The 24347-nt window shown below is 44.5% G+C and overlaps 1 protein-coding gene across 2 annotated transcripts in view; it reads right to left on the bottom strand.

The window, feature by feature from the left end:
- MAP2K3 (mitogen-activated protein kinase kinase 3) overlaps nt 1–9980 on the bottom strand; it is a 43146-nt gene extending 33166 nt beyond the window's left edge. For both annotated transcript variants that reach the window (XM_054993095.1, XM_054993098.1), the window contains exon 1: nt 9884–9980. In XM_054993095.1, the coding sequence (XP_054849070.1) occupies nt 9884–9899 (16 nt within the window). In that variant the 5' untranslated portion in view covers nt 9900–9980. The remainder of the gene's footprint in view (nt 1–9883) is intronic.
- Nucleotides 9981–24347: the final 14367 nt, after the last annotated feature.

Here is a 24347-nt window from a genome sequence, read left to right as displayed (position 1 = left end):
GTTCTCACACATACTTTCCCCCCCCCCCATATATACTTTACGGTGCTTACCACAATAGATGGCAGATTACATGCAGCCATCCAAGTGACTTCAGACATCAGGGAAGGGGAAGGGTGAAGTGCCTTAACCCCAGTGTTCCCCATAGCATCCCACATGGGGCCAGTGTGGTGCTTGGGTATTGACTAGGATCAGGGAAGCCTCGGTTGAATCCCCACAATGCCATGGATGCTCGCTGGGCAGCCTCGGGCCAGTCACTGTCTCTTAGCCCAACCTACCTCACAGGGCTGTTGTGAAAAAAGAGGAGAGGAGAATGATTGTGCAAGGTGCTCTGGGTCACCACTGTGTAGAAAAGCGGAATGTGTGCGTATATATCTAAATAAAATTAAAAATATGGAACTTCTGCATCAAGGTCAGTTTGTGCCTCCACCATCCCATACTCACAAAGGGGAACAGAAACATGAAAGCTCCATTCTGGACAGCCCAAAGAAATGCGGGAGACAGGAAATACAACAGAGTAGCAACGCATTGCGTCTAAGACGTCCCTTTAAATTTTAACCAACTCCTATTAAAAATGGCTTTGCAAACAATTGGCAGTAAGTAAGACGCATTTGCATCCGAGGTGGCTACAGTTGAGCCCCCTTGTCCCATCCCCTCCTTTATTGTGCTCTGAGGCCCTGTCATTGCCACAAAAGTTCTTGCTGAAAGCCTGGCGTAAGGAGGGCTGACCATCTGAAATATTAAAAAAAGGCAGGCAAGAGCATTCAGAGAACTGGACAGCCCATTCATCTTGCTATTAAACATGGACAGATTTTTTTGCTGCCTGAAAGGGGCTTGCGAAAAGATCGGGAAGGTGGTGGTGGGTAAACTCTACTGAATACTGGCCCCCAAAACAAAGAAGATGGGAGAGCCTTCTGGTCACCCACACACAAAACACTTTTGCAGCAAAGCTGCAGAACAGGATCCTGACTTTATACTGTTGCTTTATTTGGTGCCTACGAAACGTCTGGCTGGGCAGCCAATAGGGAAGAGCCGTCAACAGGAAGTGCTGGCTGAGTTTGAATTAAACAGGCAACACTTGGAGGGGGGGGGGACCCGTAGGTTTCTACTCGCAAGCAAAAGGAGTGGTGTTTTCAAAGAAGCAAAAGAGTTTGCCAACGCCCTTCTCGAGAGTTTTAAAACAAACCCAGAGAGCCACTGTGGGGAGCTCTTTTACTAGCACATTCGAACCGCCCATTTCCTTGCATCCGGAAAGAGAACTTGATGTACAAGCACCCGGCGCTTTCCAGGAATTCAAAGCTTTAAAGGGCAAATAGTTCAAGATTACACCAGCGATTCTCAGACTTTTCTGAACTTAGGCCTCCCTGCCTACCCACCCCAGGCTTAGCATTCATTCTGGGATTCCCCAAGCCATTCATCTGCTTGGCAAGGCAAATGTATGGAAACCCTCCCACAGGATGCAGGCAAGCAGTTGCACATGAGAATGGATCAAAATGTACAGCTATTAAAGAGTACTTTAAGACCGACACAGCACTGGAAGTGCAGCAGAATGCCCTTTGGCTGTTGTGTGAATGCATGAATAGGGCCAGGCTGGAAATAATCGCAGGAAAGACAGGCAGTTTTGCAACCAACCAAGGTGGCAAAGGAAAGAGCATCTGCTACGGGCTCTGGCAGCAGATACTTCTTAGCCCTTCCTCCTCAAGCCATGAGCGAGTTTCAAGTGCCTTCAGCTGCCAGGTGCAGGTATCCTGGCCCTGTTTCCCACACCGCTCCTCCCTGGTGCTCTGTTGACATTTCCTGCTTACACACCAAGATGGGACGTTTGCATCACCAGAGATAAAGCCACCCACACAGTTCCAGCTTCTTACTCATCCCAGTATTAATAGAATCATTTGCCAATGGCTCCATTCTCTAACATTACCAACAGAACCAACACAGGACCAACTCAGGGGTGGGGGTGGTGTTGAAAAGGTTCCCGAACGGGGTCATGCATGCCACGGTACTCCAAAACAGGACAGCATGCAGGAGCCAAATGTTTTATTCCAACGTGTAGATCCCACCGCACTGCCAGGAAATGCTATAAGCTAGCCCCCACTGTATCACAACAGCACTTTCTGGAACACGTCATGCAGAGTTTACTTCTTCCCTGTGCAGAAGGAATGACTGCTCACCAAGGTTTTGCACACCGAAATTAATCTCCTGCATTTTATAAACTTTTTTTAAAAAATAAACACACCTGTACGAGTTACTCGTTTTCATGCCAGTGCTTTACCATCTCTGTCATCTTCTGCTTTGTTTCCAGGCCTGTCCCAGGATATTTGAAGGACTTCCTCCCACCGTATGAAGGACTCTGGAACGCTTCCCTCTTTGCCCAGATCTGTATTGCTGCTTCATGCTTTGATTTTGGATGCTACATACAAACATCGCTGGCATTTGGGGACTAAGAACTAACATTGTATGCCCCAACCTGCATCTGTTTCGGAACGTGGGGACGGCAGAGAACAAGGCAAAAATCACAGGGAAGAAGATCCATCCAGGATGAAGCAAGGATAGCTCTTGCCTACATGGTTTCCTAACTCCTGTATTACTAACTCTGGAGTTAAAGGTGCCACTAAAATCCAGTGTGTTTGGTTTCCAGCCACAGACTCACATAGCTAAGCCCTCCCCTGAAATTCCTACTGGTATGACTGTTCCAAGCCCTGGACAGAATTCCTTGGGAGTGATGTTATTTAAGGAGATCCCAGGAAGGCTTCAAGGCATATCTGGCTTCCTCCAGCCTATTGTTTTCGATCCCCGGTGCTTTAATCTGGTGAGGGTGTGGGACAGTCTCCCAAGGAGCAGTGCAGCTGTTCCATACTCTGGAACTCTTAACAATAGCCACATGGCTCTCGCTGATTGCAGTGTTTCTCTGCAATTTATTTTGACGTGATCCAATTTCAGGTTTCAGAGGAAGGTGCACGCAGGTGGGACAACAGGAACGTGAGACTCCCATCCGGCTGAGAGGCAATGTCCAACCAGCCCCCAGAATCACAGCAACAAACTTCCAAACCTGAATCTCCTAGATCCTAGTCTGACACTGTAACCACTATACCCCACTTCCTCACATAGCAGGGTTCTCCCCAGCCTTGCCAACACCAGTCAACCTGAGATGGCACTGTTTCCCTTTTAAGAAGTAAGGGGCTTGCCTTGGGCCCAGGAAGCCAGCCTCTGGCCTGTCCACACGAGCCTGTGAATCAGCTTCTCCATTCAGAAATGTGCTGATTCATAACAGGGTCACACATCAGTCGACAGGAAATGCAAGCCCAGATTCTCTCAACTTTAAACACACACACAGAAAAAGAGACCTTGGCTGAAATAGACTCCTGTTTACATGTTGGGATCGCACTCGCACACAGCTGCCTCATTTCCTGCAATGCCGCCAAACTGGATGGAAGAGTCCCGCAACAGTCAAACAGAGTTTTGGCAAAAGAAAACGTGTGGGCTTCCTCCTTCGGCTTGTTCACAGACCTATGCATCACACCCCTTGCCAAAGCCCTTGCCCTGTTGGCACAATCAGCTTAGGGCAGTTATCAACAGAACTCAAGCATTTCGTAAGGCTTCCTGCCTCACTGAAGCTCACTTCTGCTTTTTTAATGATTCTTAAGGAGTCACGGAAACAGACAAGATGGGCACAGAGGAAAGACCCAGATCAGGCTGCGCGTGTGCACATGATGGGGGACATTATGTGTGCCCCATGTCTCCAAGCAATGAAGAGCAAGCCAGTTTGACTTCCTTTTAGGGGACTGGAAACTGAAAAGACGTCTTTTGAGTAAAGCATACATTACATGCAGAAAATATGGGTGGCGGGGGGGGACGACTCTTGACAGTTTCCTGCTGAATGTTACTCAAGCGCTGTTAGATCACAACCTGAAACCCTGTATCCCGGACACATTTGGAAAAGAGAAATGGTCTTCCTGGGCTTTGCAAAAAAAACAACAACCCTGCTTCTGTCTCCTTGAGGAGGTTTTTTAAAAATAACTATTTCAATTTTCCTAAAAAGAAAACACTGCAGGAGTTCCATGAACGGGAGATGCTAGGAAATTAAATCTGGAAGCCTCAACATGCAAACTGTATTTTGATGATAGAGTAGCAGCAGCTGGCTAGAGTGACCTTCCAATTCCAGTCGGAGAGTAACAACATCTATCCACCTGAACACAAACATTTGCTTAGAGAGGCTTTTTTAAAAAAAAATGGGGGTCTCCTAGGGATTTTGAATACATCCCTTCAAGTTCCAGAAAACGAAAAGAAAGGACAGAAATAAAATAAATATGTATGGTAGCATTTTCCTTCATCAGATGGGATAGCTATGACTTGTTCACAAGAAGATTCTCTCTTACGGCATGAACTGCCAAGGCAGCAGACTTACAACTCAGGTTCTCATTAGGACAACCAGTTTAAGATTTAAGTTCCTTAGGGCAACTACCTCATCACACACTCATCTGCAAAAGCCCCAGACAAACACATGATGCCTTCCACAAGGCACTTGGTTCACTCACCTGCTCGCTCACCAGCCCCATGTGCCGAGGATGCCAGTGAGAAATAAGCAGCCAGGGGCTTCCATGTGCTCAGGGAGGCAGCCAAGGCCAGGAAGGCAGGCCAGAAGCACAAAGGGAACATTATTCACTTTGGGGAGAGAACGGAGAGCAGGAAAAATGTTGCTTTTAAAAATACTTTTCTCTAAGGCAGTGATGATCCTCAACCTGAAGCCTGAGGGCACTGAGGAGCCCAGTGAATTATGTGTTTCCTGTCTGCCATTTCCTTCTTCCCCCCCAAACAAAGAACCAACCTTGGCTTTCTTCCACCTCAGTAGAGCAGAAGGTGCTTTAGCAAATGACCAGGAACCACTCACTGGGAAATAGGAGGAAATAGGAGGGTCATAGGAGGAGATATGGCCTGGAACCTCCCAACACTGTGACAGTCCTGCTATGGCAGCCATTTTGAGGTGGTGCCCAGGACCATATTTTGAAATTCCAAAAGTGGTCACTAGAGCTGCCAGTCTCCAGGTGGTGGGTGGAGATCTCCCAGAATTTCAGCTGATCTCCAGGCAACAGAGATCAGTTCCCCTGGAGAAACTGGCTGCTTTGGAGGGTGGACTTTATGGCATTATACCCCATTGACACCCCTCACCTCACCTCACCCTTCCCAGGCTCCACCCCCCAAATCTCCAGGAATTTCCCAACCCGGAGCTGGCAACCCTAGTGGTCACAAGGTCCATGAGGTTGGAGAACCCTTGCTCCATGGTCTTTCTGTGCAAGTTGAATAGAAGTGGATGGGAGCTGTGGGGGAACCAAGCCCACTTCTTTTTCTACAAACAGCCATGCTGGGATAAATATGATTGCTTAAGTGGAGCTTCCAGGTAGTCACAGTCAGCCAAAAAGAAAAATCAGACACAAAAACCTAATCTTAAAACCAACCAAAACGTGGGAATTTCTGAGTTCTCCGGAACCAGTTGGTATACTTCATATAAAGACTACCACATTATCTGCTGTGCTTTTTCAGGGAGCTACGTGTTCCATCTGGCATTAAAGAGACATTTGATTAACCGCTGTATTCTAACATTCAGAGTGGAGACTGCCATTATCTCACCTTCTTCTCAGAAAGCCAAATGTGGAACCTGATACTGACTCCACCCAGTGCTTATAAACTCTGCAGGGCATTCTAAACAGAACACAGAACAAAAAAGATCTCAGGATCATGGCCTGAAATCTCTCTTTATTCCATCCTCCCCCCCCCCCCCGGATAGTTCTGGTGAATTCAAAAGCTGGCATACCGTTCTGTGTCGTTTTCATTAGTCCTTTGAAAAGGTAAGCCACAACATTGCCACATGGAAACTCACCGGGAAAGGTTCTGTGTTTCCTATATGTGCTACGACAACACATATTCACCCCTATAAAATGGGGGAGGGGACCACAGTTTTACAGAAGCTGACAGAGATCTAAGCAGGTTTACAGTGCAATCTTAAGCATGTATACTCAGAGAGAAGTGTTGCTGTATTCATTAGAACTTGCTCCCTAACAAGGGTTTTGAGGATTGCAGCCTTAGACGGCAAAATATTCCAGTCTCTTTGCATTGGGTAAAAAAATGAATTTACTTTTATCCTGCCAGTAGTTAATAATATTGAATTTTGCATTCAGGTTCTCATCCAAGTAGGATCCCTATCAATATGCCAAAAAGGAAGTGGGCAACGAAAGATGTCCAAGTCTGGACTGAAAAAAAAATTATTACTGTCTAACTTTACACCACAGTCTTTTGCTGTTTATCAGACCAATATTTCAAATGTTTCCAGCCAAAATTTATTCAAGCAAAGCAAAATGGCAGTTCCATCAAATCTAAGCTGGCTAACTGAATTTTTTTTTAAATTAAATCCATTTTCCAGCAGGAAAAGTTATTTTAATAGATTGTTGTAACAGCTGGTTAAAGAATTGCTTTTATGTATTCAGCCACAGCACAACTTTCAGGAGACAGGTTTTTCATTGGGATCGAAGAGGCTCATGATGCCAATATTCTATCTGCCAGAAAACTACAGCAACATTGCATTTACTTCAATGGGCTTAGGCAGCAACTCCCAAAGCATTTTGGAATGCACAGTAACTTGATTCAAAAACATTATTTCTCCAATTCTTAACACTTCAATTAGAGTAAAGGTTAAGGTAGTCCCCTGTGCAAGCACCGAGCCATTACTGACCTATGGGGGACATCTCATCACGACGTTTTCTTGGCAGACTTTTTACGGGGTGGTTTGCCATTGCCTTCCCCAGTCATCTACACTTTACCCCCAGGAAACTGGGTACTCATTTTACCTACCTCGGAAGGATGGAAGGTTGAGTCAACCTTGAGCCAGCTATTTGAACTTGGCTTCCGCCAGGATCGAACTCAGGTTGTGAGCAGAGCTTGGGCTGCAGTACTGCAGCTTACCACTTTGTGCCACGGGGCTCCCTAACACTTCAATTATGTTACTGTATATTCAAAAATGTTTTGGGTACATACATACATACGTGTGTGTGTGTGAGTATTTTTAAACCAGCTTGCCTATACATACCAAAGTTAGTTACTGAGGCACAACTTGAAAACAAACAAACCCAAGAACAAATTCTCCTCCAATTTGCAAGCAGTTTCTTAGCCTCGTCACCTGTGGGAGATCCTAACTCATCACAGGCCATTGGGCAAGGCCACGGTGGTTCCTTTGCAACTCTTCGGCAGACCACACATACCAAATGGGCAAAAATCAAACCATGAGCAATCACTTGGTATCTAACAACCCATCTTCCTTCCAGTTACATAAGTAGCAATTACTCTATTATGTTTAACTATGCCAGCTATGTACAGCCCATACTTCAGCTGTGATTACCCGAGTAGTAAACTTAAAAGGGTTTCCCAGTCTTTGATGTGGGAAATAAAAGTCTCATGATTGCTTTTAACTTTAATCTCAAGCAAGGAACATTCCCTTAAAAATAAGATTAAAATTATTTAACCAAAACAGAGCAAGCTGGCTGCCCAGTCAGCAGTTAAAAGAGAAAAAGAGAGAGAGAGAGAGAGAGAGAGAAGAATTCGACGTTTTAACATCTTCGTAGAAAGACAGTGCATTCGAGGTAGTTGGAAATGGCAAACATTTGAATTTGTAACTGCAGGGACTAAAATCTTGAACCCCAAAAAATGATCAGCAAAACTACAGTTCCCATGAGGGAACTTTATGTGAGAGTAAGGGAGGCAAGCAATTAAAATTGATTTCAGAGTGGCTTCAATTTGTTGTGTAGGTGTACCTTACCGGGCAACACACTAGTATTATTTGTGGAGCTCGCAAGATGCAGCAGGCCACTGGATTATCTAAATAAACATTTTTTAAACAAATTGTTTTAACCAGAACAGAATTGAACCTCCCACACACATTTTTTAAAGTATGTGTCATACTTATAATTTATCAGTTAATCCTAATAAAATATTTAAGCAGCTTTTTTCATGCAATGAAGTTGTCAAGCATCACACCAAACCACCTGAACAAAATTCAACAATAAAAGCCTTGTTAATTTGTGCTGAACATCTAGTCAGAATCCTATGAAACTCAGAAGCTTGCTTAACTGTCATGCAATCATCAGTAAATGTCACATGCAAATCCTTTATTGCTTAGTCAGCAACACGATTCCTTTGCCAGAAGAAACCCAACAGCCAGGACAATTCATACAGCACTTGGAATATTCCAAGAGATTGCCCAGTCTGTTTCTTGCTTACTCCCCCAGAGAACTAGACATGAATGTGCAATTCTCTGTCTTTGACAAAAGTGGAAGCTAAGGCTGAATCGAGACAATTGAGCCCCTTGCTGGACAGGGATTTGAATCCATACCTTCTGAAACTTGGTGGCCTGCATGCACCAGGCCCTGCATGTGAAAAAAAACTAATGTGAGATTTGCATTGCTGGGTCAGGTCCCGACTGATCTAATCCAGAATTCCAACAGCCAGGATCTCCAAATGTGCGCGTGCGCATGTACACACACAGGATGTGAAGGCTTTCCCTGTTTGTCTCTGGCACCTGACATTCAATGGCGCACAACTCCAGCACAGATTCCATTTAGCTGTCATGCTCAACAAAATTTTACAAGAAAACAAGTAATGCTTTTGGGTTAGCTAGTGACCCTGTTAGAAACAGCAAAAGAAAACAGGCTCATTCGAACTTTTTGAATTTGTTCAACAACCTTGCTCTGCTTACAACCCATTGCTTTTAACCAGCCTACTCCTTCACTGCCAGCTAATTCTTTCTTCCGCAATGCTACGTCCGCAGTTTGCTCCCCTTCCAAGTTAGCCAGACCCTCATTTTGAGCACCCTTCAGAACACAAGATTTCCTCCCATTTCCCACTGTCGATCAACAAGGCCAGATAGGATGCCCTTCAGAGATGTGCATCCACACACGTGCAAAAGGAGAGCATCGCCCTGCAGAAAGTGGCTCCAGACAAGTGTGATTACTTCACCTAGAAAAGCGGGGCTGGGGTCAGTGGAAAGGGGGGACGAAGCCAGAAGGACCCAAAGAAATGGGTCTACCATAAACTATCAGTTACAGAACACCGTTCAAAGAGAAGACCTCCCACTCCTGGTCGGGGTGGGGGGTGGGGAATGACCCTTTCAAAATAATGAAACAGTGTGGGGTACTGGTTAGAACTGTGGCCTAGGAGACTTGGGTTCAAGTCCCCATTCAGCCAGGAACCTCATTCGGTGACCCGACCCTACCGCACAGGGCTGTTGTGAGAATAAAATTATGCCCACCACTCTGAGACCCTGAGCTAAAACCATGACAGGAGGAGAAAGGGCACAGAGCCCACGATACACCAGGTCACTTCTGCCGCCGTTCATCTATCCCTTAACAACACCCCGTGCTGCAATGAACGACCGGGGAGCAGAAGCGCCCCATCTCTCCCGCAATCTCGCTCACGTCTTTGGGAGGAGACTTTTCGCCCGCGCCGGCGACGGACGCCGGTTATTCCTGATCGCGTGATCTGGAGAGGTTCCCCCCTTCTAAAAAGAGATCTAGTCGATCCCTTTGGCCTCGCATGACTCCTACAAGAGGAGCGTGCCTCTGCGCAGAGTCACTCGCCATCTAAGCCTCGTGGGAGGAATTCCGCAGCTGGCAAAGCACCTGAGCGTTGCGACAGAGAAATGGGACGCCGCAAAAAGCAACCCGAAGAGGAAGCGAGACGGAGAGACGGGCGCCCGCCCAAGCCCCTGGACTTCTGCAAGCATCCCTGCAGACTTCCCCGTAGCAAAATGTCGGCTGTCTTTAAAAAAAAAAAAAAGATCAACAAGGCTCTATATCCGCACACTGGCAAAGCATTGCGCGCAGCCCCCTTCTTTCCCGCTTACCTTTCGGCAGTGACATGGTTGGGCTCGAACCCACGACGCACCCGAGCAAGGCAGCCCCGAACGTCCGTGCCAGGCGCGCACCGGCTGAACATGTCCAGACAACCGGCAGCCCAAGCGCGGCAGCCCGCAAGCGACCTGGGCCAGAGCACCGCCCCAGCCGGCCCCTTCTTGGCTCCCATTGGCTGGCGCGCTTGGGGGCGTGGCCTCTGGGAAGCCCCGCTCCTCCTCCCCTCCTGCCCGCCCGCGTTTCCTTCTCAGGTGGCGCAGGAGGAAATGCCACCTGCCGAGCGCGTGCAGCCCCGTCCATTATCCGCCGTGACGCAACCGCCGGGTTCGCCCTCGGGCTGTCACAGGAACCTTTGTTGTGCTGGGCTGCTAGGGAGACTGTGGGACATGTTTCGGCCCTAGTGTGCGCCTGTGTGCATTTTTCCATTGGTGCGGTTGAGGGTTGCAAGCCTGTGCAGAATTCCAGAAGAGTTAGTCAGTTGCAACCGAAACAGACGAGGCTCTTGTGGCACCCTGTGCATTGGCATCTGGCCAAGCGGCTTCTGAATCCTGCTGAATCAGATCCTACAACAGCCAATCACAGACCTTGGAAAGCCTACAAGGAGGGTCACAGAAACCAAAACCACCAAGTCCTCCTCCTCCCAGTCTACAACGCATGTTGAGGTATACTGCCTTTGACCATGGAAGTTCCATTTATACATCCACTTTTAAGTCCTCCATGACTTTGTCTAACCTTCCTTTTAAAGCTATATACTTGGGAGGATGCCCTTACCTGGATAGCCCAGATGAGCCTCCTCTTGTCAGATCTCAGAAGCTAAGCTGGGTCAGCCTTGGTTAATAATTGGATGGGAGACCTCCAATGAAAACAAGGGTTGCAGAACCAGGCAATGGCAAACCACCTCTGTTAGTTTCTTGCCATGAAAACCTAACCAGGGGTTGCCATAAGTCAGCTGTGACTTGAGGGCACTCATAACCACCACTACACTAGGGGACATTGCAGCATCCTGTGGCAATAAGTTCTAGAAGTGCTTTAATTCATTTTGAGTAATTACTGCCTGCCTGCTATGCTGGGTGCACCCAAGTCCTAATATTTTGAAAAGGGAGGGGGGTCTCTAGCCATTTTCTCCATCCAATATATAATTGAATTAACCTCTATCATGTGTCCTCCCCCCTTAATTTACATCAGGGTTAATGTGTTAATCTTTAAAGCACCCCCAGATCTATTGTTGCTCAGGAACAGCCCCTTAAACATTAACAAAGTTACAAGCATTTATGAGCAAGAGTCCACTCAAATGAGACTCAGTTGCACTGAAGTTGGAGGGGTTAATTTGTGAGCAAGTTGGTTTGGGTTATAAAATATTACCAGCAGTTCCTATCTTTAAGGACTGGGGCATCCAAAAGGCTAAAGAAAGAATAGCAGCATTTCTTGGTTTTATTTTTCATTTTGACTGAATGCAAAATAAACATGGCTAATAAAAAAAATAACTAGAAATACTCAAGCTAGGGAAATAATCACCTTTCCTGGCACAGCATTAAGTAATGAGGAACATGGTTTATTCCCACATGCTGGGAAATGCCTGGAGATTCGAGGGTGGAGCCTGGGAAAGGTGGGATTGGTGGGGGGAGAAGAGAGAACTCAGTAAGGTATAATGCCATAGAGTCCAGCCTCCTACGTGGCCATTTTCTCCAAGGAACTGATCTCTGTGGGCTGGAGAATGGTTGTAATTTCAGGGGTGCTCCAGGCTCCACCTGGAGGGTGGCAACCCTATTTTGTGTACTTAGGCATAGGGGATTTCTTTTAAAGAAATAAACGGGGGGGGGGGAGAAATAGAAAATAAAGATGAATGCTGTTTCCTTTTAGCCTTCATGTACATTTTAGGGCCCTGACTATTTGACTAGCCTAAGGCATTTTTTGATTCATCAGGAACCCTACTTAAAACAGCAGCTTGTATCCTACCCCTGTGCTCAGCAGTTGTAAGCCTTCCTCCACCACAGGAAGAGCTTCTCTCTCAGAGAAAGGTTCCAGTGAACTCCCCTGAGCCATTAAAGGCAGAATGAAATGTAGATCCAGAGAGGTGAATAAAGTAAACAGAATCGTCTAACTGGCAGGTAGCATCATTGCTTGTGGCTCACCAGGTGAGATGGTTCCCAAGGTCTCCAGACCAGTCCCTGTCACGGTCCATCAAGGGATCTCAAGTAACAAGTTTTGGAGGGGATCGCTTGCAGAAGCAGTGTTGTGTAGTGGTTAGAGTGCTGGACTATGATCTGGGACACTTAGGTTCAAATCCCTGTTCAGCCTTGAAGCTCATGGGGCAACCTCAGGCCAGTCACTCTTTCCCAACCTAGTTTATCTCACAGCAGTGGTTCCCGATGTAGTGCCAATAGGCAACATGGAGCCCAGCAACAACTTTCCCGGTGTCCAGCAAATATTTTTAGAAAGCGGGTGAGTCCAGGTGGAGTTTTTGCTCCAGCGGCGCTTCTGACTGGCCATTGGAGATCTGATTGTGCAGATTTTTAAAAAGTTGCTTTGGCAGCAGCTGCCACCACAGCACAAGGATATTCAGTGCATGACTAAAGATAAGCTCGGTGTATGCAAGAAAATATTTTCAAACAGTATGTTCATTTTTAAAGGTATCCTTTTAAACAGAGCTTTGCTTGAAATGTTGAAGAGTTACTAGTAGAATTATGCTTGACTTCACTCCCTGATATTTTGTGGTTGGCTCTGCCTCCTGTGGCAGCCATTTTGTAGTTCCACCTATCAGTCTATCTCAGAATGCCAAGGGTGCCTGCAGGTTCAAAAATGTTAGGGATCCCTGTTTCTCCTTGGAGAAATGGCGGGGGGAAAGCCAACATGACTGGTGGACAGACTCTCTGAGGCTGTGGACAGCGGCCACCAATCAGAGCAGAAAATACTGAGCTCAACCGGCCAAGTATCTGACTCGATGTAACACACCTTTCCTGGCTCCAGAAAGTTGGTGCAAAGCACCTGATGTGGGACCATGTGTCAGGATGAAGGTGGTCTCATGATGTTCTCGGACACTGTTGGCCTGACCAATGCCAGAGTTTGCTGCTGCATGGAACCAGGACAGCTTCCTTTCTACCTGAAGTCCTTTTCACTAAAGATGCCTGTGGCATCTGACAGGCAGGGCTTTTTTTCAGGGGGAACGTGGGGGAACGGAGTTCCGGAACCTCTTGAAAATGGTCACATGGCTGGTGGCCCCGCACCCCTGATCTCCAGACAGAGGGGAGTTGAGATTGCCCTCCGTGCTGCCAAGCGGCGCAGAGGGCAATCTCAACTCCCTTCTGCCTGGAGATCGGGGTGGGGCCACCAGCCATGTGACCATTTTCTCCCAGGGCAACCTACTGAGTTCCACCACCTCTTTTCCCAGAAAAAAAGCCCTGCTGACAGACAAAGCAGGTGCTGTGCCCCAGATCCGCAGCTTCTTTCCTGAAGCATCATGGGCTAGGTTTTCCTTGGTTTTCCTCCCACAGGCAGTTGCAGAAGGCATCTGAGCGAACCTGGACAATTCGCTTTTACAATCAAACTGGTACCCATTCTGTTAAAGGAGAATTGTCGAGGCATTTATATGGTTGTCACAAGGATGAAAAAGATAAGGCATAAAAGGAGCGTTCTCCTTTGTTCATTGACAATCTTACCAGGTTCTTACTAGTATGGTTCAGTAATGCTGTGATCTTTACAACAGGCATGGAAATCAATTTCTTTTACTCATAATGGTAATTTTCTGCACAGGTAAATGCTCTCGAGTTGCTGGTATGTTTGGAGTTTATAACAAGATGTATTTCGAGTTTAGGTGCTGCTTCTGCATCTGGGCAGTTGGTGCATTGCATTCATTATTGGGCTAGACAGCCAGATGGTAGCCCCTGTTGATACATTCTCAAGACTGCCAGATTGCAGGCCAAATTTTCTTTTCTTTGTAAAACAAAAATTGGATGCAGCACAGCAACCATCAAACAATGTAAAACTGCCCCACGTACACAGGGCATTGTATAGTTCCCTAAGCGATGTAATGTCTCCCCATGCCACATATACTACGGTTCCTGAGTGGCAACACATGCAGTAAATATTTGCAATGCAATTTAGAACACTTGCTAAAAAGCCAGCATGGTTTCAGGGTTCAGGTGTGTCCCTTTGTAATCAGATTAACATCAAGCAGAGTGGAGATCACGTGTGACTCATCAGAGATGAAAATGTGGGTCTCTGCAGAGAAAAAAGTTCATCAAAAGAAACGTTTGACATTTCAGTTGTGTCTACTCTGCCATCTAGTGCTGAACAATTACAGTGAAATCCTAAGCAGAGTTACTCCAGTTTAAGCCCTTTGATTTTAATAGTCTTAGACTGGCATAACTCTGTTTAGGATTTCACTGTTAGTCAAGGAAATCTGCCACCAACGTTGATCAGACTAGCTTTAACAGGTGTCCTTTGTTAATGTCTGGCAAAGCAACATAGAGATTCCAGTCGCTAAGCTTCATGGATGTTCACAAAATAAACCAGAGGAGCCAGGAATAGGACAGCGGGCACTTCAGATGCTTAAACACAACCCAAAATCAATCATAAAGTATCTCAGCTGAATTTACCAAACCAACAAAAATGTGGAGTTAGGTTTAAAAGCCAGTTTATGGATATATGTTTATGGATATGTGTTTAAAACATATATGTGACAGGATAGCTGGTGTAGTATAGAATCTAAGGTCACAGTCTGGTATACTTTTGTCTGGGAATAAGCCTGATTGAGCCCATTGGGACTTACTTCTGAGCAAATAGGTAGACGATCAGGCTGCGTGTGTGCAATGAAGCCGCTTAGTTCAAATTTCACTTTAGCCTCGAATGCCCTGTGAGAAAATTAATTCGCTCTGATCCCCATTTGAAAAAAAAAGGAATGATAGCTGTAAATTATATTGTATTTTCACTTGTGTTGTGTAATTCATCTTGGATCTCAGTGAGAAAGGCAGACTATTAATTAACAACAACAACAACTACTACTACTACTACTACTACTACTACTACTACTACTACTATTATTCCTCTGCTTATACATTACATAGAGTTTTGCAATCCTTTTTGCAGAGGGCTTCCCCCCCCTTTTACTAAATGCAGTTGTCTATGATTTCATGGGGTAAATGGGCACAGGGATAGAGAACTAGAGAGAGACTGTCTAACCCTCATTCTGTTTTGGCTTTGATCATTGTGGATGGACATACGTGCCATCAAGTTCTGACTAACGGATGGTAATCCCAGCAAAGGGCTTTCAAGGCAAGTGAGAAGCAGAGATGGTTTGCCATTGTCTTCCTCTGCAGAGCCTTCCTCGGTGGTCCCCCCTCCATGTGTTGAGCCTGCTTAGCTGCTGAGAACTGAAGAGATTGGACTAGACCATGCTGCATTCCCTCCCCTTGTCATAATAGCCACTCCTGAATAGCTTGGAATCTTGCTGGGGAAAATTTGTATGATTTTGCTAGAGCGTGGTGATTTTTCAGTGGGGAAAGTGGCAAAGGTTAAATGAAGCCTCAACCTTTCTCCTTTAAAATTGCAACCCAGAAGTTACATTCCGTTATTAAAAAGTGTAAGAAAAGAAACAGAATTACTGTAACATGGAAGAAAGGAAACCATTTGTTTGCCTTTATAGTTAGGGCTGGCCTTCCCAAACAGAGATCAGTTTTAGTAATGGCAGACCACAGAAAGCATGCAACTCTGCTAGCCTGAGTTGTGTGGTGACTAGGGTGTTGGACTGTGATCTGGGAGCCCCAAGTTCAAATCCCTACTCTGCCATGGAAACGTGCTGGATGCCCTTGGGTCAGTTGCTTGCACATGCTCTCTCTCAGCTAGAGATGGCAGCTCTGGGTTGGGAAATTCCTGGAGATTTGAAGGTAGAGCCAAGGAGGGTGAGGTTTGGGGAGAAGAGAGACCTCAGCAGGGTATAATACCATAGACTCCACCCTCTGAAGCCACCATTTTCTCCAGGTGAGCTGATCTTTGTTGTCTGGAGATCAGTTATAATTCTGGGAGGTCTCCAGGCCCTGCCTGGAGGTTGGCAAGCCAACTTTCAGCTTCACCTATCTCACAGGGTGAGGGCAAAATTAGGGAGAACAAACACCGTATACTGCTCTGAGCTACCTGGAGAAAGAGTAAGACTGAAAAAGTGTCCTATTATTCATATTATTATTCGAATTATCAGAAACACAATCAACAATAAGCAGAGGTCACATGTTATTATTGATTGGCCTTACTAAGCTGATACAAGTTTCCACCAGGGACCTAAGTATCAACCAGATATCAGCGTAATATGTACACTGTTCCAAGTAGCGTAGTCTTTTGCAGTTCGGTAGGAGTTATGTCAGAAAGCTACAGTTCTTCCATATGAATTGCAAAGTTTTTCGAGATGGTTCCAAGTGCCCTGATGACAACGGGGACTACTGTTGCATTCTTCTTCCATAGTCGGGTGGTTTCTATTGCCAGATCTATATATTTAATCATTTTTTCGTTCTTTTTCTTCGACTCTGGCATCCCCAGGAATTGCAAAGTTGATTATCCAGACTTTTTGATTTTCCACGACTGTGGTGTATTATGTTCAAGGTGCCGATCAGTTGGAATTCTGATATCCCACAAGATCTTGACTTGTTCATTTTCTAGCACCTTTTCCACCTGATGTTCCCATGAATTCTTTGATACTGGCAAGTTATACTTTTCACACAATGACCAATGAATCAGCTTTGCGACCCTGTCATGTCTAGCTTTGTAGTCTGTCTGTGCAATTTTGCTGCATTCAGAGATAAAGTGGGACATAGTTTCATCTTTTTCCTGGCAAAGTCGACATTATAGATTTTTACTGATTTTTCTGAATTTTGGCTTTCATAACATTCGTTTGCAAAACTAGTTCTTGTGCTGCAAAGATCAGACCTTCAGTTTCTTTCTTGATTGTACCCATCTTCAACCATGCACAAGTTAGGCTGTTGTCACTTTTTCCTTCAATATTTTTTAGATGTTGCCCATATAAGGGTTTGTTCTTCCAGCCATTTAATCTATTCTCAAACTGTTTCTTCTTGTATTCAGCCTTTGTTTCAGTTGTTTTAAAGGTTCAGGCCTCTCTTTTCTTCTTCCACTACCTGATGTACTTGTAACAGTCCTCTTCCACCAATTTTTCGTGGTAAATATAGGCTGCCAACATCATTTTTTGGGTGTAAAGAGTGATGCATGTTCATTAGTTTTTGTGTTTTTTGATCCAATTTTTCTAAATCGCTTTGTGTCCAATCTATTATTCCAGCTGGATATCTGATCATTGGAATTGCCCATGTATTTATGGCCTTGATTGTATTTCCACCATTTAATTTTGACTTCAGAATTTTTTGTACTCTCTTGATGTATTCTTTCTGAGTCAGTTCTTTTACTTTCACGTGCAGGATGTTATCTAATTCTAATATTCCAAGATATTTATAACTTTCATTGTTCGATAATGATTTCATAATGTCGCCATTTTCAAGTTCTATTCCGTCAATATTTTTTACTTTTCCCTGCTGTATGAAGAGTACTGCACATTTGTCTAAGCCAAATTTCATTTGAATATCATCACTGTACATTTTCACTGTATTAAGCAATGATTCAAGTTCCGTGGGACTCTTTGCATACAATTTCAAATCATCCATGTACAGGAGAAGGTTTATTTTCCCAGCCTGATCAGAAATATAATAACCCATTTTTGTTTTCTCTAGGAACATTGTCAAGGGGATTAATGCGATGTTGAATAATAAAGTCCCCTTGAAATATACCTTTTTTGATACAAACTTCCCCAATGTCTTCACCATAGGCTATTAACATGGTTTTCCATTTTCGCATATTTTCCTTAAGGAACAGCTTGATGTTTTCACTAATTCCAAAAATTTCCAGGCAGGTATTAATCCAACTGTGTGGCACTGAATCAAATGCTTTTTTGTAGTCAATCCATGCCATATTCAAATTAGTCTCCTTCTTGAATTTTTCAGTACCATTTTGTCTATTAGCAGTTGATCTTTAGTGCCTCTTGACTTTTTAAAATTGCCTTTCTGTTCAATAGGGTACATATTGTTGTACATTAAATAATCATATACTAATGTTGCTAATATTCTTGTGAAAAGTTTGAATGTTGTTGGAAGGCATATGGTTGGGCGGTAGTTGCCAGGCTCATTGCCTTTTCCTTCATCCTTCACAATCAGAAATGTGCAGCCTTTTGTGAGCCATTCTTCACTGGTAGAATTTTGAAGCATTTCATTGAATTGCACTGCCATACATTGATGAAAATTTGTTAGATGCTTTAGCCAAAACCCATACAATTCATCCAGCCCAGGTGCACTCCAGTTCTTCACAGTCTTCCCTTGTCTGGCAACCATTTAAGTTGTTATTACCACATCATTTATCTGTTTCCCTTTAAATTCTTTACTAATATTTTTAATCCATGGGGCATTTCTGTTATGCTCTACTGGACTTTCTCACATTTCTTGCCAAAATTTCAGGGCATCTTTTTCACATGGGATGATGTTCTTCTGCACTGTATTTTTTCCCAGTGACTTATAGAATAATCGCTGATTGCTTCGAAATTGCAAATTTTCTTTATACTGCTTTATTTGCTTATCATATCCTTCTATTTTCTTTGCTGTTGCTGTTACCCGTTGTTTTAAGCCTTCTATGGTTTCAGCAATTGTTTTCCTTTCCAAATCATTATTATTATTAATATTATTATTCGAATTATACACAACACAATCAATAATAAAGATCACTGAAAACTTTATTCCAGATAATGAACTGTCTTTGATCTATTATTCTTTGCTCTGTTATGTCACTGTGTGGGTGATTTTCTTTCCAAATTTGCATCATTCTTTTCTGGAAACCATGGGCATGTGGATTTGCCTTATAATAACACTTCATTATTTCTCGATTTTTGGCAGTTGTCCAAGTTTTGCGCTTATTTTGTTCCAGTAGCACTTCAGCAGTCTATCCTGGTTCCTCAACAGAGTCTGCTGAGCCTCATAGCCCACTTACCAACAGCTGTCCAGGAGCCATAGCACCTGCCGTGGTCCTTTTTGACCTGGGCGACGATTGATCTGGTATGGATTTCTGTTTATTTCATCTCATCATAATTGATGGTTATTGGGTGCACTTATTCTGGCTCCTCAGTCGAGACTTGTCTGGTTTGGGAGACCCTACTGGTAGCAATGCTACTACTAGCATAGCTCTCAGCCTCATTGGAGCACACAAGCCCCACCACCACTACAAGGTGGTGCCCTTGGTGGGGATTATTATTATTATTATTATTATTATTATTATTATTATTATTAAATGTCATTTATAGTCTGCCTTTCTCACTGAGCCTCAAGGCGGATTACACAGTATGAGATTAGTACTGTCAATCTCAAGGACATTTCCATGAACAATGCCATAGGGTAAATAAATACAATTTTACAAAGACATAGCATTACTAAGAATCCAGTGCAGAGTTGAAGAAATGCTGAAACAGCATCCTTGCTATATGTAGTCCTGTCTTCTCTGTGCACAGGCAGTGGGATGACCTGAGACGCTGCTAATCACATATATTCTGAAACACTCTCTAGGAAAACGGTGCCCTTGTGATCAAGTGGTTTGGATTTGAATAAGCCCTGCATTCTTAAACCGCCCTGTTATGACCTTTACTTTCTTTGAGTAGATTTTTCTTTTAATCTTTCCCTTAACACCCTCTGGGTAGTTTGCTGCCACCAGGAATATTATATTCCAGTATATTTTATTTAAGTTTTCCCTTTGGTAACGTTCCTAAGCGTCAGGCTCCTTCGTGGTTCTATGTGGCCCTGAGGATAAGAATGGGATATAGCAATGATAAGAATGGGATATAGATATAACAAAACAAAATAAACTTTTATTTAGTCAAGAAGCGTATCAGTTTCATAAACGTAGTTCTCGGTTCTTAAAGTTACTTCCTGTAAACTCATTCACACAGATCTCTTCTAAGGCTTCACACACAGTTAGCCTCTTTCTCTAACTCGATAATTCTCTCACAGAAATGCTTAAACTCCTCAGGCAGCACACAGCTGGCCTCTCTTTCTCTGACTCTCATTCACAGAAATATTAAACCTGCTCAGGCAGCACACAGCTGGCCTCTCTTTCCCTGACTGAGTGTTCTTTCACAAACATGCTCAGTTCAGGTTTCTCTCATAAATCCTCCATTATACTCAGGCAGCACACAGCTAGCCTGCTTTCTTCTGACTGAATATTTTATCTCTGCCCTGTCAGTCTCAAACTGCATTCACTCTGCCCACACTCTCAGTCATCAACCAATCGTATCACTCACTCATCCCTCTCTCACTCCCACTCTTCACCTAGCTCACACCAAGCATTTAAAGACACATGCACACATTTACTTGAAATCATTACACTCCCTGTCTAGGATGTGGGAAGAAAAAGTCCCTTGCTGCTATATCTCCCTCTTCCATCAGAACCTTCATGGAGAAGTTCATGTGACCCTGGAAGGAAAACACGCATAAATGAGCCACATAAGCAAAGCGCGCGCACATACTTGGAGGTTTTCATCTTTTCCACCCACCTCCATTCCACAAATTCTTCTCTGTCCAGGCCCTCTGCAATGAATGCTCTTGTGATGGAGAGTTGAGCTTATCTCTATAGAGGCAATAGAAATGGGAAGTGACTCCACTATATAGAGCAGGAATGGCTGGCTGGTGACCCGTAGGGCAGCTCCAGTTGTGGGCCCAGACCTGCCACACACACAGCTGGCTCTGAGTGGTTCTTGCAAAATTCAACTACGATGTGGTAAAAACAAGCAAGAGTCCCTTGGGACCTTAAGCCCTAATGCATTTTTATTCTACCATAACCTTCTGGGCACGGAAGGTTTCCTTTCCCTGTGAGTTAAAGAGCCAGTCCTTACATGGATATTTCATCCTACGTGTCGGATGCTTCTCACCACTATCGCTTCACATCACCATAAAGTTATCCAGGGCTCATTTTGAGGGGGAACGCAGTTCCGGCAGTTGAAAAGGCTGGGAAGAGCTTTGCATTCGCCCTTAACAAATCTCCAGATTCGAGGGATGGATAACTTTTCCCCCACGTTAGAGTGGTCGAAGGGCAGTGACTTTGGGGTGAACATGTGTCCTTCTGAGGACACAAACCAGTTTAGGCATCTCTTAGGGCACTTTAACATGGCTGTGGAGAGAAGAATGAGGTACCAAAATACAGCATGCCACATGATCATTTGCAACAATTCCTCACCTAAACAAACAAACAAACAAAACCTGACATGGAAGTGTGAGGAAAACGGATAGACTTTAAAACCTGTTCTTTCACAAACCTATTGGCCTTTACCTTCTGTGTATTGAAATCAGCACTTCCCATGCTGCTGCAGAGGTGTTATGGGAACATTTATGAACTTCCAGTTATTCAGAAAATTTAAAAAACAGTACATTAGAGCTAGATATAGATATGGGGAGAAGAGTGAGTGGGGGAAGAGTGGAGAAAGGAGTTGTCTCCATGTAAATTGAATGTATCTGAGTCAGTGTGGTGTAGCGGTTAGACTAGGATCTGGGAGGCCCAGGTTTGAATCCCTGATCTGCCATGGAAACTTGCTGGGTGACCTTGGGCCAGTCACACTTTCTCAGCCTAATCTACCTCACAGGGTTGTTGTAACGATTAAATGGAGGGGAGGAGAATGATGTCAGCTGTTTTGGGTCCCCATTCAGCAGAAAGGTGGAGTATAAATGAAGCAATAAAGTAAATAAATGGGTGTATGAGGGAAAGGGTAGGAGTGTACAAATGGAGGGAAATTACAGGGCTCATTTTGAGAGGGAACATGCAGGAGCGCAGTTCCTCAAAGAGGTCACATGACAGGTGGACCCGCCCACCTGATTCTCAGCCATTTTGGGCCTCTTTCGGCCTGGATTGGGGCTGAAACGGCCCAGATCGGGCCTCTGACAGGTAGTGGATCACTCTCCCGCTCAGCAGCAGCCCAATCCTGACCATTTTGGGCCCCTTTTCAGCCATTTTCAGCCCCTTTTTGCCATTTTGGGCCCAATTTTGGCCCTGAATGGCCAGGATTGGGTTCAAAACAGCCAGGATAGGTGATGTCAGGGGGTGTGGCATATGCAAATCAGTTATGCTAATGGCACACTTCCGGTGCTGTCAATGGGCGTGGCATATGCTAATGAGTCATGCTAATGAGTTCCTCCAGCTCTTTTTCTACAAAATGATCCCTGGGAAGGTGAATGTGGAATGGAGTCAGAGAAGTTATTCTAAAAAAATAAGAAGAATCTTGGTGGATCAGTATGATGACCTGTCTGATCCAGTATCCCACAGTGGCCAACCAGATGGCCTATAAACCAATCTAACCCTTGTGGTTGCCCCCACCCCAGCAACTGATATACACTGCTTCTGGAGCTGGAGGTTCCATTTAGCCATCATGACTAATAGCCAGCAATTACCATATCTTCTAATTTGTCTAATCCCCCTTTTGAAACCTTTTAAACCAGCGGCCATCCTCACGTTATTTATTTATTTATCGGGAGATTTATAACCCAGCTACCTGTCTCTTTAAAAATAAATATTGAGGATGGCAATGAGTGCCATTAAATAAGAAAGTACTTCCTTTTGCCTGTTATGAATCTGCTGCCCATCAACTTTATTGGATGCTCCTCTGTGCTAAAATTATCAGAGCAGGAGGAAAAATCCTTGCTATCCACAGCTTTCACAAAGGGCATAATTTTTAAAACCTAATTATCAACAAACTGTTTTTATAGACTCTAACCCTGCTGGAAAACAGTGTTGTTGTTACTGAGGATGATATCATTCATATTATCTGCAAATGTCACCACCAAGATGCGACGAGACTGCCACAGTTCTTCTGCATATGAGTGCTAAGAGACAATGTCAGAGGAAGGCGGCTGTGCCCTGCTGTTTGGTCCTCCCCCCAGGTGGGGCCTGGAGTTCTACCAAAATTACAGCAGAGAGCCAGTGTGGTGTAGTAGTTAGAATGTCAAACTAGGATCTGGGAGACCCAGTTTTGAACCCTTGCTTTGCAATGGAAGTTTGCTGGGAGACCTTGGGCCAGTCACACACACTCAGACTAATCTACCTCACAGGGCTGTTGTGAAGATAAACTGGAGGAGGATTATGTAAGCTGCTTTGGGCCCCATTGGGAAGAAAGGCAGGGTATAAATGAAGTAAGTCTGCAGGCAAGTAAATAAATAAATACAACATTCTCCAGATTACGAAGATCAATTGCTCTGGAGGAAGTGACCGCTTTGGGAAGTGGACTCTATGGCATTATACAGAGGAGTTAGCCGTGTTAGTCTGTAGTAGCAAAATCGAAAAGAGTCCAGTAGCACCTTTAAGACTAACCAACTTTACTGTAGTATAAGCTTTCGCTACAGTAAAGTTGGTTAGTCTTAAAGGTGCTACTGGACTCTTTTCTATGGCATTATATCCTGCTGAGGCCCCTCCCCTCCCCAAAGCCCACTCTTCCTAGGCTTCTCCCCCAAATCTCCCGGAATTACCCAACTTGGAGTTGGCAACCCTACAGAACAGAAATGACCAGGAGAGCATTTTTATGAAGGCATTAGAATCACAGTATAACAGAACACCACAGGAAGTTGCTTCTATAAAGAATAGCATTGTATTCAATTGCAGTACCTATTGTGCGTAATCTCTCTTTTTACTGCAGTGTCCTCCACCTTTGTAAGCTCTTTTCTTCATTCTGGTGTGTCATCTCCTAGATAGTTTTTGTTGGTTTAGAGAGGGTTCCCCCCCTTGTTTTCCAGTTCTGTCATTCTAGACCTGAGACATTGTTTATTATAGGCCTATGTTGTTGGACTGAGTTGCTTATTGTATTTTGTAACCTGCCTTGAGTTTCAATGACAAAGGCAAGCTATACATGAAGCTAATCAATAATAATAAATAGACCACTGGTCTGATCTAGCAAGGCATAGCAAGGCACCTGGGTATGTTCTTATGGTTTCAGGTCTAGCAGGCAAATAATTATTTTCTCAAGCCTTCTGTCAGCAGAAAGGACCCATTTTCTTACTTATTTATTTTCATATTTGTAACTCGCTTTCCTCTCCAGGGAGGGGGGGGGGGTAAAAGCAGCTTACAAAATAATACAATTTAAGCAAGCAGGTAGGAAAAACAAACAGCCTAGTACACAGTACAGTGGCCTGGTCCTGGGTCTTATTTTTATTGTCTTTATTTATACCCCACATTTCTCCCCATGGAGGCCCAAGGCGGCTTACATCATTCTCCTCTCTTTTATCCTCCCAACAACCCTGTGAGGCAGGTTAGGCTGAGCGAATGTGACTGGCTCAAGGTCACCAGCGAGCATCCAGGGCAGAGTGGGAATTCGAACCCGTGCCTTTCAGATCCTAGTCCATCTAACCTCTACACTACATTGCAAGCGGAGGCCCTGGCTAAGGATTCGCCTAACGG

The sequence above is a fragment of the Eublepharis macularius genome, chromosome 12, assembly GCF_028583425.1.
Source record: "Eublepharis macularius isolate TG4126 chromosome 12, MPM_Emac_v1.0, whole genome shotgun sequence".
Lineage (NCBI taxonomy): Eukaryota > Metazoa > Chordata > Lepidosauria > Squamata > Eublepharidae > Eublepharis > Eublepharis macularius.
The sequence above is the reverse complement of the archived record's forward strand: the minus strand, read 5'-3'. Positions and strand labels throughout refer to the sequence as shown.